The sequence below is a fragment of the Onychostoma macrolepis genome, chromosome 19, assembly GCF_012432095.1.
Source record: "Onychostoma macrolepis isolate SWU-2019 chromosome 19, ASM1243209v1, whole genome shotgun sequence".
Lineage (NCBI taxonomy): Eukaryota > Metazoa > Chordata > Actinopteri > Cypriniformes > Cyprinidae > Onychostoma > Onychostoma macrolepis.
The window spans coordinates 1289298-1306344 of NC_081173.1; the positions used below are offsets into that span (position 1 = coordinate 1289298).

The following is a 17047-nucleotide window of genomic DNA, read 5'->3' on the forward strand; positions in this document are numbered from 1 at the left end:
TTGGGACGGGCACTGCTACGGTGTCTGAAAGAGAATGTGGCTTCTGCGGAAGCGGGCACTGCTGCAACATCTGAAAAGAGAATGTGGCTTCTGCGGAAGCGGGCACTGCTGCAACATCTGAAAAGAGAATGTGGCTTCTGCGGAAGTGGGCACTGCTGCGGCAGTAGGGATACAGGCTCCTGCGGGAGCAGGCACTGCTGCGGCAGTGGGAAAATAGAGATGAGTGGGCGGTAGAGATACAGGCTCCTGCGGGAGTGAGAACTTCTGTGGAATCTGAAAAGAGAATGTGGCTTCTATTGAGACGGCACTGCTACGGCATCTGAAAGAGAATGTAGCTTCTGCGGAAGCGGGCACTGCAGCGGAAGTATGAAATGAGCAGGGCACTGTTACGGCCTCTGGAAAGAGAAGGAGGCTTCTGAGGGAGCAGTCACTGCTGCGGCATCTGAAAAGAGGAGGCTTCTGTGGGAGCGGTCACTGCTATGGCATCTGAAAAGAGAAGGAGGCTTCTGAGGGAGCAGTCACTGCTGCGGCAGCGGAGGAATATAGAAAAGACTCCTGCGGGAGCAATCACTGCTACGGCATCTGAAAAGAGAAGGAGGCTTCTGAGGGAGCGTGCTCTGCTACGGCAGTAAGGAAATACAGATGCAAGCTCCTGCGGGAGCAGTTACTGCTACAGTACCTGAAAAGAGAAGGAGGCTTCTGTGGAAGCGGTCACTGCTACGGCATCTGAAAAGAGAAGGAGGCTTCTGAGGAAGCGTGCTCTGCTACGGCAGTAGGGAAATGCAGATGCAAGCTCCTGCGGGAGCAGTTACTGCTACAGTACCTGAAAAGAGAAGGAGGCTTCTGTGGAAGCGGTCACTGCTACGGCATCTGAAAAGAGGAGGCTTCTGTGGAAATGGTCACTACTGCAGGAGCCGTCACTGCTGAGGCATCTGAAAAGAGGAGGCTTCTGTGGAAGTGGTCACGGCTACAGTATCTGAAAAGAGGAGGCTTCTGTGGGAGCGGTCACTGCTACAGCAGTAGGGAAATACAGATGCAAGCTCCTGCGGGAGCAGTTACCGCTACGGTACCTGAAAAGAGGAGGCTTCTGTGGAAATGGTCACAGCTACGGTATCTGAAAAGAGAAGGCTTCTGTGGGAGCAAACACTGCTGCGGCAGTGGAGGAATATAGAAAAGGCTCCTGCGGGAGCGATCACTGCTACGGCATCTGAAAAGAGAAGGAGGCTTCTGAGGAAGCGGTCACTGCTATGGCATCTGAAAGAGAAGGAGGCTTCTGAGGAAGCGGTCACTGCTACGGCATCTGAAGAGAAGGAGGCTACTGAGGAAGCGTGCTCTGCTACGGCAGTAGGGAAATGCAGATGCAAGCTCCTGCGAGAGCAGTTACTGCTACGGTACCTGAAAAGAGGAGGCGGCTTCTGTGGAAATGATCACTACTGCGGCATCTGAAAGAGAAGGAGGTTTCTGCGGAAGCAGGAAATACAGATGCAAGCTCCTGCGGAGCAGTTACTGCTACGATGCGTGAAAAGAGGAGAAGGCTTCTGTGGAGCGGTCACTGCTACAGCAGTAGGGAAATACAGATGCAAGCTCCTGCGGAGCAGTTACCGCCACGGTACCTGAAAAGAGGAGGCTTCTGTGGAAATGGTCACAGCTACGGTATCTGAAAAGAGAAGGCTTCTGTGGGAGCAGACACTGCTGCGGCAGTGGAGGAATATAGAAAAGGCTCCTGCGGGAGCGATCACTGCTACGGCATCTGAAAAGAGAAGGAGGCTTCTGAGGAAGCGGTCACTGCTATGGCATCTGGAAAGAGAAGGAGGCTTCTGCGGAAGCGGTCACTGCTACGGCATCTGAAAAGAGAAGGAGGCTACTGAGGAAGTGTGCTCTGCTACGGCAGTAGGGAAATGCAGATGCAAGCTCCTGCGAGAGCAGTTACTGCTACGGTACCTGAAAAGAGGAGGCGGCTTCTGTGGAAATGATCACTACTGCGGCATCTGAAAAGAGAAGGAGGTTTCTGCGGAAGCAGGAAATACAGATGCAAGCTCCTGCGGGAGCAGTTACTGCTACGGTACGTGAAAAGAGGAGAAGGCTTCTGTGGGAGCGGTCACTGCTACGGCATCTGAAAAGAGAGGGCTTCTGCGGAATCGAGTACTGCTGCGGCAGTGGAGAAAAATCAGATAAGTCTCTTGCGGGAGCGGGGTGTTGCTGGGATGGTTGAAGTGGAGATGAGCCGCTATGAGTGGATTTGGTGGTGTTAGAGAGGATGGCTATGGCGGGTCCGAGGGTCAAGTGAACAGGGATGGACTGGCTTTGAAGGGGTCTGCTGATGAGGGTTCGGTGAGCTTCTTTGATATGGAAGGGTCTTCACCGCTAGCGGAGACAGCCTCACTCTAGCATCTGCTATGGAAGCTGGAGGTCACTGAAAAGGAAAAGGGTTTATTAGTGGTGGCGGGAAAAGACTAAGATATGTGGGCCTGTGTTGCCAGCAGAGGCGGCCACACACTTGCTTCGGCTGCTGTGGCTCATTCATGGGAAGGGAGTGGAGTTTGTTACATCCTGAAGAGCCTGTGGTCTGTACCACTAACGGAGGCAGCCTCACGCTAGCGTCTGCTATAGGAGCTGGAGGCAACTGAAAAGGAAAGGGGTTAGGAGTAAAGCCGCGGTCACACTAGACTTTGATCATGCGAAATTGTTTCGCATGCTGCAACGGTCGTGATATGACGTCACGCTGTGCAGCGTCTTTTCTTTAAAAACCTAAATTCAACATGTAACAAATTGTAATACATCTAAAATGTAAAAACATGCAATCTACTCCACTTTCCTGCAGCGCTGCAGTTTTAAATTCATGTTCTTTCTGAATTTCAGTCATGCTGTTATGTATCAATCTGCCATCTCACGGTGTCACGTGATGCGAATTCGCAGGGCAGAGTTCACCAAGCTTGAACTTTGGAACGCAGCGAAATGCGAAAACTTTTCGCACAGGCTTGCATTCCGGTCTGACGCATTCGTGAGAATGGAAGTCAATGGAGCGAAAAGAGCAGTGTGACCACCCCTTAACAGGAGGAAAAGACAAAAAGACATGTGAGGGCCTGTGTCAGCAGAGACAGCTTTGCGCTTGCTTCAGCTGCTGTAGCTGCGTGACACAGGGGTTTGTGGCATTCGGAGAGAAAAGCTGTAAAGCCTGTGCAGCCTGCACTGCTAGCAGAGGCGGCCTCGCGTTAGTACCTGCTACAGGATCTGGAGGCTGCTGAAAAGGAAAGGGTTAGGGGAAGTAGAAGGAAAGTTTGAGATGGGTCTGCAAGCGAAGGCAGCCACATGCTTGCTTCTGCAGCTGTCAGCTACGGAAAAAGGGGGAGTGGTTTGTAACTTTGGCGGGACATGCTGAAATGTCCGGGTAGTCTGCAGCATTGCCAACTTAGCAATTGTGTTGCTGGATTTCTCAGACTACCCTAGCAACTTGTTTTCAAAGCAACTAGCAAGAAATGTAGCCATTTTAAGAATTATTTGGAACCCTTAAAAGTGATAAAAATGGTAAAAGGCATGCGTTTTTCTCTTAACCCCACAAAAGGAAAACATATTGAAACAGCTAGCCAGCTAAGCGGCACATCGGCTGGTAATGTTAGACACTGAAGGAGGTGCCTAGCATATGCACTTCATATGAATTAAGTTGCAGGTTGCACTTGTTCAATGATTGTTTATTTATGGTACGCCTTAATTTTTTCATTTGTACTTATGATTGTTCATTACTGTTGGTCCACTGAGATTAATTTTGTTTTCTGGTTAAGATCAATAGTGGAAGAGAAGTTTCACTGTTGATTATCTGACTTATCCATTTATCAAACGGCCGGAAGAGCCGCGGTGAAGGCTGAGCCGAAGCGGGAAGCGAGTGAGGCTTTGCTGCGGTAAGAAGTGGGTGCGGCCCAGGCTCGTTGAAGGCCTGCTTCTGCGACCCGATGCTCGCGGAGAGCCGGGTTTTGTGCGGTACAATGATGGTGTCAAGCGAGACGAGTTCGGGGCTTGCTCAATCTATTGGTCGCCTTGGCGGCTGGAGTGGATTTAGGAGTGAGGTTGGCTGATTTGCGGGGTGACGAATAGATCGTACAAACCCGTTTGTTTGTTCTCTGCGAGAACGGAGCGTCGGAATTCATCAGCGTTTGCCTCTGGATTAAATACTCACCACTTCCGATCGGAGGAATTTATTGGCGCAGCCGAATCATACGAGGATGCTGGGGAAGATGGAAGTTAGGCAGTGGAGGCGAGGTTAAACCTTGGTGTCGGGGGATTCTTGTGGCTGGTCGAGCAGAGCGGCGGCCGCGATGGAGCCTGGGGCTCGGCGGCGATGACTGGTGGAGGAGGAGTGATCCTGGGGCCGGCAGATTTGCTGCAGAGGATCCGAAAATCTTGAGTATAGGTCACGTGGTTTGGATGGGAAAAAATTGGGTCTGTGATATAATGGCAAAGGAGCGAACCGAATGCTGAAAGACTAGAACTGATGGAAGTAAGACTGCTTTGATTATTTATAGGGGTTCTCTCTCGAGCTGATTGGATAGATGGTGTGATTGCTGATGATGAAGTGGCTGCGTTAATTATCTGTGCGTGCTCCTCCCGAAACTTGTTAATAAAACATCACATATTGAGAAGCGGTTCTTCTGCTACAGGTAACAACTCTTTCAGTAGTTTAGTGGGTACAGGATCTAATAAACATGTTGTTGGTTTAGATGCAGTGATAAGTTTATTAGTTCTTCCTGTCCTATAGTTGTAAAGCACTGAAGTTTTTCTTTGGGAGCGGTGAATGAAACTGAAGTACTAGACGGTGTAGAACCTACATTTGTTATTGTATTTCTAATGTTATCTATTTTATCAGTGAAGAAATTCATAAAATCATTACTATTAAACTGTGAGGGAATATTTAGATTGGGTAGCGTCTGTTTATTTGTTAGTCTAGCCACTGTGCTAAATAAAAACCTTGGATTGTTTTGGTTATTATCTATGAGTTTGTGGATATGCTCTGCCCTGGCAGCTTTTAGAGCCTGTCTATAGCTGGACATACTGTTTTCCTACGCAATTCTTAAAAACTTCCAAGTTAGTTTTTCTCCATTTGCTCTCAAGATTACGATTTTCTTTCTTGAGAGAATGGGTATAACTGTTGTACCATGGCGCAGTACGTTCTTCTCTAACCTTTTTCATATTGAGGGGGCAACAGCTTCTAATGTATTAGAGAAGATAGTGCCCATGTTGCTAGTCATTTCGTCTAGTTCACGTGTATTTATGGGTACACAGAGCAGTTCAGATAAATCAGGCAGATTATTTGTGAATCTGTCTTTGGTGGCTGGAACAATAGTTCTGCCCAGACGATAAAGCGGAGCCATATAGTTAATATCGGTAATATGCAGCATGCACGATACAAGGAAATGATCAGTAACATCATCACTTTGAGGTACGATATCTATATCAGTAAGATCAATTCCATGCGATATAATTAAATCTAGCATATGATTGAAACGATGAGTGGGCCCGGTGACGTTTTGCTTGACTCCAAAAGAGTTTATTAGGTCAGTAAACGCAAGTCCTAACGCATCATTTGTATTATCAACGTGAATGTTAAAATCTCCGACAATTAGCGCTTTATCAACATTAACCAATAGATCTGAGAGGAAATCTGCAAATTCTTTTAGGAATTCTGTATATGGCCCTGGCGGTCTATACACAGTAGCCAGAGCAAGAGATAGGAGAGATTTCTTTTGCATATCTGACAGTGTAACATTAAGTAGAAGTATTTCGAATGAGTTAAACCTGTATCCTGTTTTCTGAGTAACATTGAGAAAATCACTATATATTATAGCGACACCACCGCCACGACCAGTCTGACGGGGCTCATGTTTATAACAGTAGTTTGGTGGAGTAGACTAATTTAGACCAAAATATTCATTTGGTTTAAGCCAGGTTTCAGTCAAACAAAGTACATCAAAACTATTATCTGTGATCATTTCATTTACAATAACTGCTTTGGGTGCGAGTGATCTAATGTTTAGGAGCCCAAGCTTTAGAAATTGTTTTTGTTCATTTATTTTGCATTTTTCAGGTTTAATCACGATCAGAGTTTTTCTAGATCCTACATTAAATTTATATGTTGACCTCACTATTCGGGGAACAGATACAGTCTGTATAGATTGGACAATGCAAGTACTTCTGTCATTTAGGAGGGTAGAGCAAAAGCCATCATAGCAGTTATTTGAGAATTGGCTTACTAGTCAGATGGAGCGTAGCGTCCTGGAGATGTTGTCCGACAGGAGTTCCGCTCCGACTCTGCTGGGGTGCAGGCCATCAGCACGGAAAAGCCTAGAACGCTCCCAGAAAAGATTCAAATTATTAACAAAGAGCAGTTTCTGTTCTTTGCACCATGACAATAACCATTCGTTTAAAGCAAAAAGTCTACTGAACCTTTCGTGTCCTCGTCGATACGTGGGAAGCGGTCCTGACACAATGATCGTCGTCGCGGGCAATGTGCTGCGTACCGTCTCGATCAGGCTCCTGAAGTCCCTCTTCAGTGTCTCCGTCTGCCGCAGCTTGGTGTCGTTAACCCCCGCGTGCAGCATGACAGCGGCGATGCTCTCGTATCTACTCTCACGGTATCTGCGCAGAAACATCGAGAACACGAGCACTGGGGAAACAGTGAGTGTGCACTTTACCTTCAGGTAACGTAGCACGGACGTGCCGGACGATGGAGTCTCCGACGATCACAGCGTCGCGTTCCGTCTCGCGGAGGGGAGCGAAGCGGTTCCGGGTGGAGATCTCGAAGAACGGAGGCGGCGGAGGGAGAGAGGTCATCACCCGGGGCCTGGCTCGCGTCTTCCGCTGCTGGTGCACACAGGGCCTGTGCAGAGAAACACACGGAGTAGAGGTGGTCGGAGTGTTAGCAGCGCGCTGTATACTTACCCCGGACTTGTGAGCGTCAGCCCGGGATGTTTCAGCGGCTCTCCGCCTCTCAGCTGGGCCTGCTTCTCCACCAGGTCGCGGATCTGCTTCTCCACGGCCTCCAGCTCCAGCTGCACCGAATGTAGCTCGAACGTGTCCTCACCTGCACTCAGAGGTGGACACAAATCCGCCATTTAAGCAAGTAACAGTGAAACAATGGTAATGTGTGTAATAGAGTATTAGCAATGTAAGCGAGATTAGCAGCAACCACGCTGGCGATGCTAACTGGCTATAAGCTGATAGCAGACTCGGGAAATCAAAATAAAACTAGTGATAACAAGGCACTCTGATTGCTTTTGTTGTAGAATGCTATAGGGGATATAATCACACATTATAGAAACGTTATACTCTTGACTGAAAAACTTTAATACAGTTGCTTTAATGAATCAATATATATATTGTTTTATTTTTATATTTGTTCATTCAATTTCTTGAATGCTCCTGCTAAATACACCTACTGTACTGGATTTCCTTATTTCATCACAGATTTATATTGGTAAAATGTGAGGCATTCAACCTCTGCCCCATTAGCCTACATGCCAAAGCCATTAACAAAATTTTTAAATTGTCAATTGAGCTCCACTTCGACCCTCCAAGCCCATAACTTCAACTCAGCCTGTCAAGCAGTCAGCTCCACTTTAGGGGCTTTCACACCGCGTAGTTCTAGGAACTTGCCAGCAGGGTTGTTCCTAGACAACCAATTTCTCCCTCGGGCCATTTTCCTGGTTGCATTCGGACCAGCAACAGGAACTCTGAAGTGGCCGACAGCGACGTCTTTATTTGCATACGTCAACAATTGGTGAATGGAGGATGCCGTGATCACAGCTGTCTTTGTTGTGGGTTTCGTGATAATGGAGATGGAATGTAGATGTACAATTTATGCAATTGAAAAAGCAGGAAAACTTTACATGGCTTTTTAAAAATCCCAGGTAGGCGGTTTTTCGTATGTGTTTGGACAATCAGCGTACACTTACACCACTGGTAGTTCCTAGAACTGTTTTAGACCCTATTCTGAAGTAGGAGCTGCTCCTCACCTCCCCATTCCTTCGGCTTTGCTAGGCTCGTCCTTCCCTCTGGTTCCTGTCCTGAGTGTAAGGGTTGTGGGGTTTATCACATGTTTCAGTTTTCAGTTTGCTTTCTTTGTTACACTTAGTTATGCTTTGATTACTATATACACCTGGTGTTCATTTGATATGATATGATATAGCACTTTATTGTCAGGCAGGTCTGAAATGTGTCTTGCATAACAGTATCTGTGTTTACAACAATCAACATCCTTTAAACAACAACATGCACTTCATCCACACAAGTACAAAACAAATTATACATTACACTCCCTTAAACATTACATTATAACTTACCCTTCTACCACACTTACAACTACACCATGTTCACAATGCTCTTGATTTTTGATTAAGTTTCTTATTCAACTCTAGGATTGCCTGATGCACAAAAGAGTGTTTCAGCCTAACTTTATTAAATCTTGGGACTCTGTACCTCCGGTTTGATGGTAATAACTCAAACTCATTATGCAGGACGTGACTAGGATCAGAAACTATATTATTAGCCAATCTTAACAAATTATTATAATAAGCTGAGTCATATAGCTTCTCAAGGGGCTGACCTACAATCCTTGAGCAAATTTTTAATTGATTGAACAACTTTGTTTTTAGCATAACAGACAAACTCCCATTCCAAATGGAGTTGCAATATTGCAGTACACTCATTATCACAGACACAGTGTTGCCAACTATTGTTCAAGGGAAGTTGCTAAAGGAAGGTTGATTTGTTGCTAAAAGTTGCTAAATTACGTCATTACGTAATCACAATGCAAAATTGTGTCACTGCATCAAATCTCAGCAAAAAATACATTTTATATATGTTAAATTTGTTCGTAAAATAGTATAAATGCATAATATAATATTAAAATGTAAATAACTGTTTAAATATGTAAAATTTTTGAAAATGTACACATTTTTGAATGATTACAATTTAAGGTTTTTTATTAGCTAGTAAGCAAGTAAAACTACACATTCTGAACCATTATAGTTTTAAGCAGTGTATTAGTAGTTAGTTAGTGTGCTACACTCTAAGAAAAGTCTGTAAAATAGCACACACTCTACTATGTTGAAGGAATTCTCTGTATTGATTTTTCCACAGGTTTTTTACCTGCATTTTTAATTACGCATTGCATTTTGTGTTTTCAGGTTACAGCAGATAACGGATAATGTCCTGGAAAATTATTAGCAACTTTTCCATTTTTCTAGATATTTTTCTTACAGTGTACTTAACTGAACAACAATCACAAGTACAAGCTACTAACAAATTGTATCATTAATGAACAATTATTAAATTATGAAATTATTTTTTACTATTATTATTAAATTAAACAATTGCAAATAGCACTAACTTAATAACTTAATTCACGTGATGTGTGCACTACTAGGCATCTTTGTTTTTCTCTTTTTGTGTAATTTAAATGGTAAATGTTCCTTTTTATCATTTGAGTCACTTCTCAAAAGTTGCTAGCTAAAAGTTGCCAAATAAATTTTAAAAATAGCTAAATTTGTTGCTAGGTGCTTTTGGAAGAAAAAGTTGCTAGGGTAGTCTGAAAAGTTGCTAAATTTAGCAACAAAATTGCTAAGTTGGGAACACTGCACAGACATAAAGAACAACAAAAGAATCTGCATTCTTACTCCGAATGACCTAAGATGACGAAGAAAGTAGATTCTCTGCTTTGTTCTTTTACAGAGAGCATCAATATGATCTTACCAAGATAACATATTGTCAATCATTACTCCTAAATACTTGTTTGTTTTAACCTGTCTGATTTTTCTATTATGAATAAAAACAGGTGTTATATTAGTATCAGATGTAGACCCAAATGTAATCTCTTATGTTTTCTGATGATGCCACAGTATCTGTTATTTCATTGCATTTGACATGTGTACCTATTGATACAAATCTGGTAAAAAAAGGTATTTAATTCATTCCCAAAACGAAATTCATTATCAGTTATAATAGATTTGTTTGAAGATGACAATCCAGTCATTGTTTTCATGATGTTCCAAACCTTTTAACTGTTATTAATCTTAAAGGCTTCCTCCAAACGCCTCTTATGAGCTTCTTTTATTTCCTTTAGTTAAATTTTTTACTCTCTTTGCGTTTAAGTACCCTAATATCCTTAATCTTAAATGCTACTTAAATGCTACATAAACTTTAATCGCTTTTGTAGGTATGACCAGCTCCACACAAAAGTTAATATAGTCATTTAACACTGTAGTTCTTTCATCGAGTGAGCCTTCCTCCATTTCATTCATTACTTTGATATTACTTTGATCTATTTAAGCCCTGTGTTTCTTTCAGTTCATTGTATATCCTTGTCAAAATTAGGGGCCAGATTTACTAACCAGGGCAAATTAGCATTAGAGCACAATTCCATAAAAACACAGATGGTAGAGGGAAATTCTGCAGGTGATTTATGAACAATGCGCACATTAAAGAACACAGACGCAGCCAGATCATTTCCATAATGACCAGCGCAAATTACTGCCTGCTTTAAGACATGCTTTTTTTGGGGGCGCTAAATGATGGCGCAAAAAACAGTGACAAGCTCAAACGCATAGCATGATTGATTTTAATACTCTCCTCCCATAAATTTTGGTCTGAAAGGGAAACTCCTACAAATGCATATTCAATAACGTCAGGCGCAAAAATAACTGTGTCCACACCTTTTTAGCGCTAATTCTTCACTGCGAGTCCTTAGTAAATCCTGACAGTACTATTTTAACGCCAAAAGACGGTTTGCGCTGGTGCAAGCTGTTAGTAAATCTTGTCCTAGGTTTGTTATTTATGGTCAAAGAAACTAAATATTCAGGATACTTTAACTAGATGAAAATTAGTTTCTAATAAAGGTAACTGCTGTGTCTAGATCCTGCCCACTTTTTTTCCTTGCTGTGACAGTATATGGCTTTTTCTTTGACTACCTTAGAAATCTTGTAGCTGTCACACATACTGTTTTGTTGCGTTTTCATTCCTCATGTGTTCTGTGACCCAGTTTCCCCCCAGTTTAATTATGTTAGTCAGTTCACCTGTGTACTCATTAGTTGATCCTCCTCACCTGTCTGTCCCTCATTAGCACCCCTAGTTTAGTTGTAGTCTGTTCAGTTGTTCCTTGTTTGGTATTGCCATTCTATCACTAGATTCTCTGTGTAAGCATGCGTTGTGCTTATAAGTTGTGCTTATATTTATACACGTTCCTACGTATAAGTACAAGTTGGTAGATCCCACACTTTGCGTGAAACTGTTCTTACGCACTCATTACGCACACATCTGTGCGTACATAATTTTGATAAATGAGGGCCCAGCACTCTCTTCCACCCTCAGTACCATGACTGAGGTGAGACCCTTGAGCAAGGCACCAAACCCCCAACTGCTCCCTGGGTGCCGCAGCAATATGGCTGTTCACTGCTCTGGGTGTGCTCACTACTGTGTGCGCGTGCACAAATTCCAAGTATGGGTCCCCATACTTGGCCACACTTCACTTCATTATTTTACTGACATTTGATATAGTCCCCCGGCTGTCAATGAATATAACCCAAAATTCTGGGTTGCAACTCCCCAGATGAGAACCACTGCCTCTGAACAATACAAATAATTCTAATATTTTTAGATCAACCCTGAAAGACTCTTAATGTTTTAGACAAACAAATTAGGCATTATTGAACTGACAACACAATGTCCAGCGTTGCTTGATAAAAACATACTTATACATCATTCCACTACTTTCAGTTACAGATGTTTCACTTTCTGAGGATATTAACTCTGAACTGGATGAGATCTCCAAGGTATAGTGACATTTCTGTATATTTGTCACAGTTCTTGTTTTGTAGAGATCAAAATTAGAGAACACAAATGGGTAAAGCACACAGCAAAATGGGTAAAGCAGTTCCTGGAAGCTGAAAACATTAAAATAATGAAATGGCCAGCCCAGAGTCCTGATCTAAACCCTATTGAAAATCCTTGATGAAAGCCATGGCTAAGAAACCCACCACAGTCACCGAACTGTGGAAGAGACTAGAAGAAGAGTGAACCAAGATCACAGCCGCACAGTGTGAGAAACTAGTGATATCCTGCTGCCGCAGATGTGCTGGAGTCATTCAAAGCAAAGGCCTCTACACTTTCTACTCATTTTTACAGCTGTAACCCTCCAACATTTTAGTTGTAATCTTCTTTCATGCTACAGTGGTTACTGTTCTCTAATTTTGATCACTGTTTTCAACAAACAAACAAAAAGGTTTTTGTTGAAATGCCTTGGTTTTTGTCAAACATGTTAGTAGAACAGTAATATAACACAGCTGATATATTTTTTAAAGGAATATAAAGTAATAAACAACTGATTATATATTGATTTGTGTTTTCACTTAAGGTTCCTAAAGTTCACCCCATTCACACTTATGTGGCACTTTACAAGTTCCTCCCTCAAGAGCAAAATGATTTAGAATTACAGTAAGTAACAGTGTGTGTGTGTGTGTGTGTGTGTGTGTGTGTGTGAGAGAGAGAGAGAGAGAGAGAGAGAAAATATATGTCTGTGTGTTTAAGTGTATTATTAACACATTCACATATTCAGCACACAGATGATTTTGAAACATCACATTTGGCTTTTCTCTCTGTTTTAATCTCAGTCCTGGTGACAGAGTTATGGTGATTGATGACTCTAATGAAGAATGGTGGAAGGTGGGTATTTATCTTCAAAGAGCTCTATATTCTCAGCAGAATAGTATGTTTTTAATGGATCATGCCTGAAAACTTCAGAAAGGTAAAAAAAGATGGGGGAGATCAACTCTACCATAGTGAAAAATATATACTAAAATGTATTTGAAATACATTTATTTTGTGCTAAGTATAATACAAATACATTTACATATCTATGTTCTTAATAAAAATACACTCCAATTGTATATTTGGTATACTAAACTGGATCTAATTTTGTGCTTAATGTACTGTAAATGGGCGGAAGTAATACTGAGGTCCAACTAAAGATATGCTGAAGTATGTTTGATTGTACTAAAGTCGAACTATTGCAAGCATACTTCACGTACACTTTAAATATCTTGCATTTAAAGACTGATATTATACAGACATCATACAGTCCTTATTAAAAATTATATTAAACACATTTTAGGCATAATATTAAGCATTGTGCAATAAAGAAATACTCCAAATAAAGCTTGTATTATTATTGAATTATAATTTTATATCTTTAAGTCTTAAGTGAGATGTCAATAAATATGTAAATTGATTTGAAGTACACTTAGCATGAAATAATGTATTTCAAATCAATTATGGCATAGGATTTTTACTCGGGTAAAGATACTCATGAATGTTTTTTAAATCTTTTTAGGGGAAAAAATTTAAATCAGCAGTTGAAAATTCTGATATTAAAATATTTTGAACTTTAGACAGCAACATGGTTTTGAAACACAAAGCAGTGCTGTACTTATAAACATTATTTTATTAGTCATTTTATGGAGGTAGTATGAAAAGAAAATGCCATCAATAAATTCTGAAGTCAGTTCTGTTCAGAGAAACATTCATTTTGCCAACTGTGGAGGCATCCCTTTTTCAAGGGTCTTTCATACACATTTCTTTCTGTGAGGTCTAGTATGTTTAATGCAAAGTCAGATTTTTATTTCACGCTTCCATTTGGAGAATATTGTATTTTGATTTAAAGGCCCAGTGATTCTGTAGCCAGATGACACCATGGATTTGAATATTTTCACCATATTTTCACAGCTCTGTCTTTCTGGTCAGGTATGCATTTTTTACTCTTAGATTTACATTTACATTTAGTCATTTAGCAGACGCTTTTATCCAAAGTGACTTACAAATGAGGACAATAGAAGCAATCAAAACTAACAAAAGAGCAATAATATGTAAGTGCTGTGACAAGTCTTGGTTAGTCTAACACAGTACATGTAGAAAGGTTTTTTTTTTTTACATAAATAAAAAGAAAACAAGTAGTTAGAATAAAGAATAGAATAGAGAGCGCTAGTGTTAAAGGGTCAAGTTTTTAAGTAAATAAATGAAAAGAAAACAAGTAGATAAAATAGAAAAGAGTGTGCTAGTGTTACAGGGTCAAGTGTAGAAGAGATGTGTTTTTAGCCATTTTGTGAAGATGACTAAGGATTTAGCTGTTCGGATTGAGTTAGGCAGGTCATTCCACCAGGAGGGAACAGTTAATGAAAAAGTCCATGGAAGTTATTTTGTGCTGGGATGGCACTATAATGTGCTGTTCACTTGTAGAACACAAGCTTCTAGAGGTATATAAGTCTGAAGTAGTGCAGAGCCAGTGGTTGTTTTGTAGGCAAACATCAATGCCTTGAATGTTATGTGTGCAGGTACTCGTAGCCAATGCAAATTGATGAACAATTTGCAAATTGTCTGTGAAATTTATTATGGTTGATGCGCCTAGCCGAATGGTGAAATTGCAATGAAGTGATGGGTTTGCTGAAACCATAATCAGCATAGCAGTGATATGAAAAGTCCTATTTCTCAATGACACAACCTAGTGATGCCATGTAGACAGAGAAGAGAAGTGGTCCAAAACTGAGCCCTGATGCACCCCGGTAGCTAGATGTTGTGACTTGGACACCTCATCCCTCCAAGATACCTTGAAGAATATATAGCTTGTCATATGTTTAGAACAAATTGGATTATGCACTTTCTCCGCAGCGGATGAGTCTGTCATCTGCTATATTTTTCAGATGCGCTCGTATCAAACTACTGTATATCGATATAAATGGTATTGCCTCATACCGTATCGCTTATAAAGAATATATCGATATATCGTACAAACTCAATATACTGCCCAGCCCTATGTGAGTGCAGGCACAACTGAAGAAGAAATGGCTTGAAGAAGATGAGATAGAATTGGATCAAGCGGACAAGTAGTAGGGTGATTGGAAAGGATAAGTTTGGAGACTTCTGCCTCAGAAAGTGGCGAGAAGATTGTGAGCGATTGTCTGGTGGTACTAGACAAATAATGCACCAGGGCAAAGCCGCAGGCTCAGAAGACCAAGGTGAAGCTGGTGGGAATAAGGACAAAGGTGGAGGACCCAGTGGATGCAAAGGGCTGGAGGGCCCAGGTGCTGCCAAAGGCCCGAAGGTTCAAAGGCAAAGGTAGAGCCAGAGGGACTATAGACAAAGGGATCAATGAGCTGGAGGAAGAAGAGGTGATAAGGAGCCAGGCACTACTCTACACAGCTCAAAACTCGCGTTTGAATCATAAGTGGCAAATTCTTTAAATATGAAAACATACTTACAGGCTGTGATTCAGAAGCGCCAGACTGTCCTTGCAAAGTTGGAATTGCCCCACTTTATAGAAACAGTCTTTGAGCACAGATGGCAGGCTACTCCCAGGTTCAGAAAATTGTCTTCCATAAAATGCGATGCACACAATCGAATATTTGGGTTGAACTGTTCTGGAACAGTGTTGTAAATACATCTTAACCACTGATTTCTAGCTGTGTCCTCTTTTGGGAGCCCAAACAAAGTAGTTTCGCTTTCACAACGAAACACATCGTCTCCACGACATGGCGCCAGCGGCAGCAACCATCCTTCACTGGCGAAGATGACCATGACTTCTTCAAATCACTGGATGTTGTGGGTGTGAAGATGGCTGATGAGTCCAATCTTCGCTCTGAAAGGTTGCAGAATGGACAGGCAAATTCTGGAGCTGAATTTGTCAGAGATGCGGTGCCGAGTCTGCTCTTACGATGCTGGTGCTTCTGCTGCTGTTCTGCTATGCGACTTGTCTCGTACCCCGACACCCCAGATCTGACCAAGGTGCGCCAGGCAGAGCGCTCTTGTGCAAGTTCTTCCCAGGAGTCAGGGCTGATGTTGCAGCATTTCAAGGATGCCTTCAAGCAGTCTTTGTAGCGCTTTCTTTGTCCCCCTTGGGAGCGCTTGACCTCCTTCAGTTCTCCATAAAAGAGACGTTTTGGTAGGCGTTCGTCAGACATACGACAGACATGACCTGCCCATCTGAGCTGGGAGCACTTGAGCATGGCGAAGACGCTCTCCATCTCTGCTCTCTGTAGTACCTCTGTGTCAGGAATTGTGTCCTGCCATTTGATGTGCATGATGTTTCTGAGGCAGCGCATGTGAAAAGAATTGAGCTGTTTGGCATGCCAACTGTACACTGTCCAGGTTTCACAGGCGTACAGTAGGGAGGGCAGGACAACTGCACAATATACTTTGAGCTTGGTCTTCACACTGATACCTCTTCTTTCCCATACTCTGTCATAAAGTCTGCCGAAAGTAGAGCTTGCCCTGGATATACGATAATTGACTTCCTCATCGATGCTGACATGACGGGACAGTGTACTGCCAAGGTAGACAAATTTGTCTGCCACTTTAGATTTAGATTTAGATTTAGTCATTTAGCAGACGCTTTTATCCAAAGCGACTTACAATTGGGGAGTTTCACTTTGAGTTTCTCGCCATTGACTATGATGGTTGGTTCAGTGTATGGTGTTGCAGGGGCTTGCTGAAAAAGCACTTCGGTCTTCTTTGTGCTTATTGCAAGTCCGAAGTCATCACAGGCTTTGGAGAATTGATCCATGCTCCTCTGCATGTCAGACTGAGTGCTGGCATTTAATGCACAGTCATCAGCGAAGAGAAAGTCACGGGCGGTGGCTGCCTGGACTTTTGTTTTGGCTCGCAGTCTCCGCAAGTTAAACAACTTTCCATTGGTACGGTATCTGATACCGACACCAATGTCATAGTCGCGCAATGCGTCTGGTGATACATTTGGAAATGTATGGGCGGTTTTATGCAAATCTCCCCACACCGTGACGTAGACATGTGGGGGCATGTTTAAATTAGCTGTTTTAGGGGGGCGTGGACGAGTCTTAAAGGTCCCATGACATGCTGCTTTTTGGATGCTTTTATATAGGCCTAAGTGGTCCCTAGTACTGTATCTGTAGTCTGTTTCCCGAAATTCAGCCTTGGTGCAGAATTTCAGCCACTACGAGCCAGTCCCACAATGAGCTTTCCTTAGGATGTGCCATTTCTG

General features: G+C 42.4%; 1 protein-coding gene across 4 annotated transcripts in view; it reads left to right on the forward strand.

Annotated features, from left to right (window-relative positions):
• LOC131525111 (SH3 and cysteine-rich domain-containing protein 2-like) overlaps positions 1 to 17047 on the forward strand; it is a 51419-nt gene that overhangs the window by 25354 nt on the left and 9018 nt on the right. For 3 of the 4 annotated variants that reach the window (XM_058752477.1, XM_058752480.1, XM_058752479.1), the window contains 3 exons: positions 11761 to 11816; positions 12398 to 12477; positions 12654 to 12705. In XM_058752477.1, the coding sequence (XP_058608460.1) occupies positions 11761 to 11816; positions 12398 to 12477; positions 12654 to 12705 (188 nt within the window). The remainder of the gene's footprint in view (positions 1 to 11760; positions 11817 to 12397; positions 12478 to 12653; positions 12706 to 17047) is intronic. The other variant, XM_058752478.1, reaches the window with a different exon arrangement.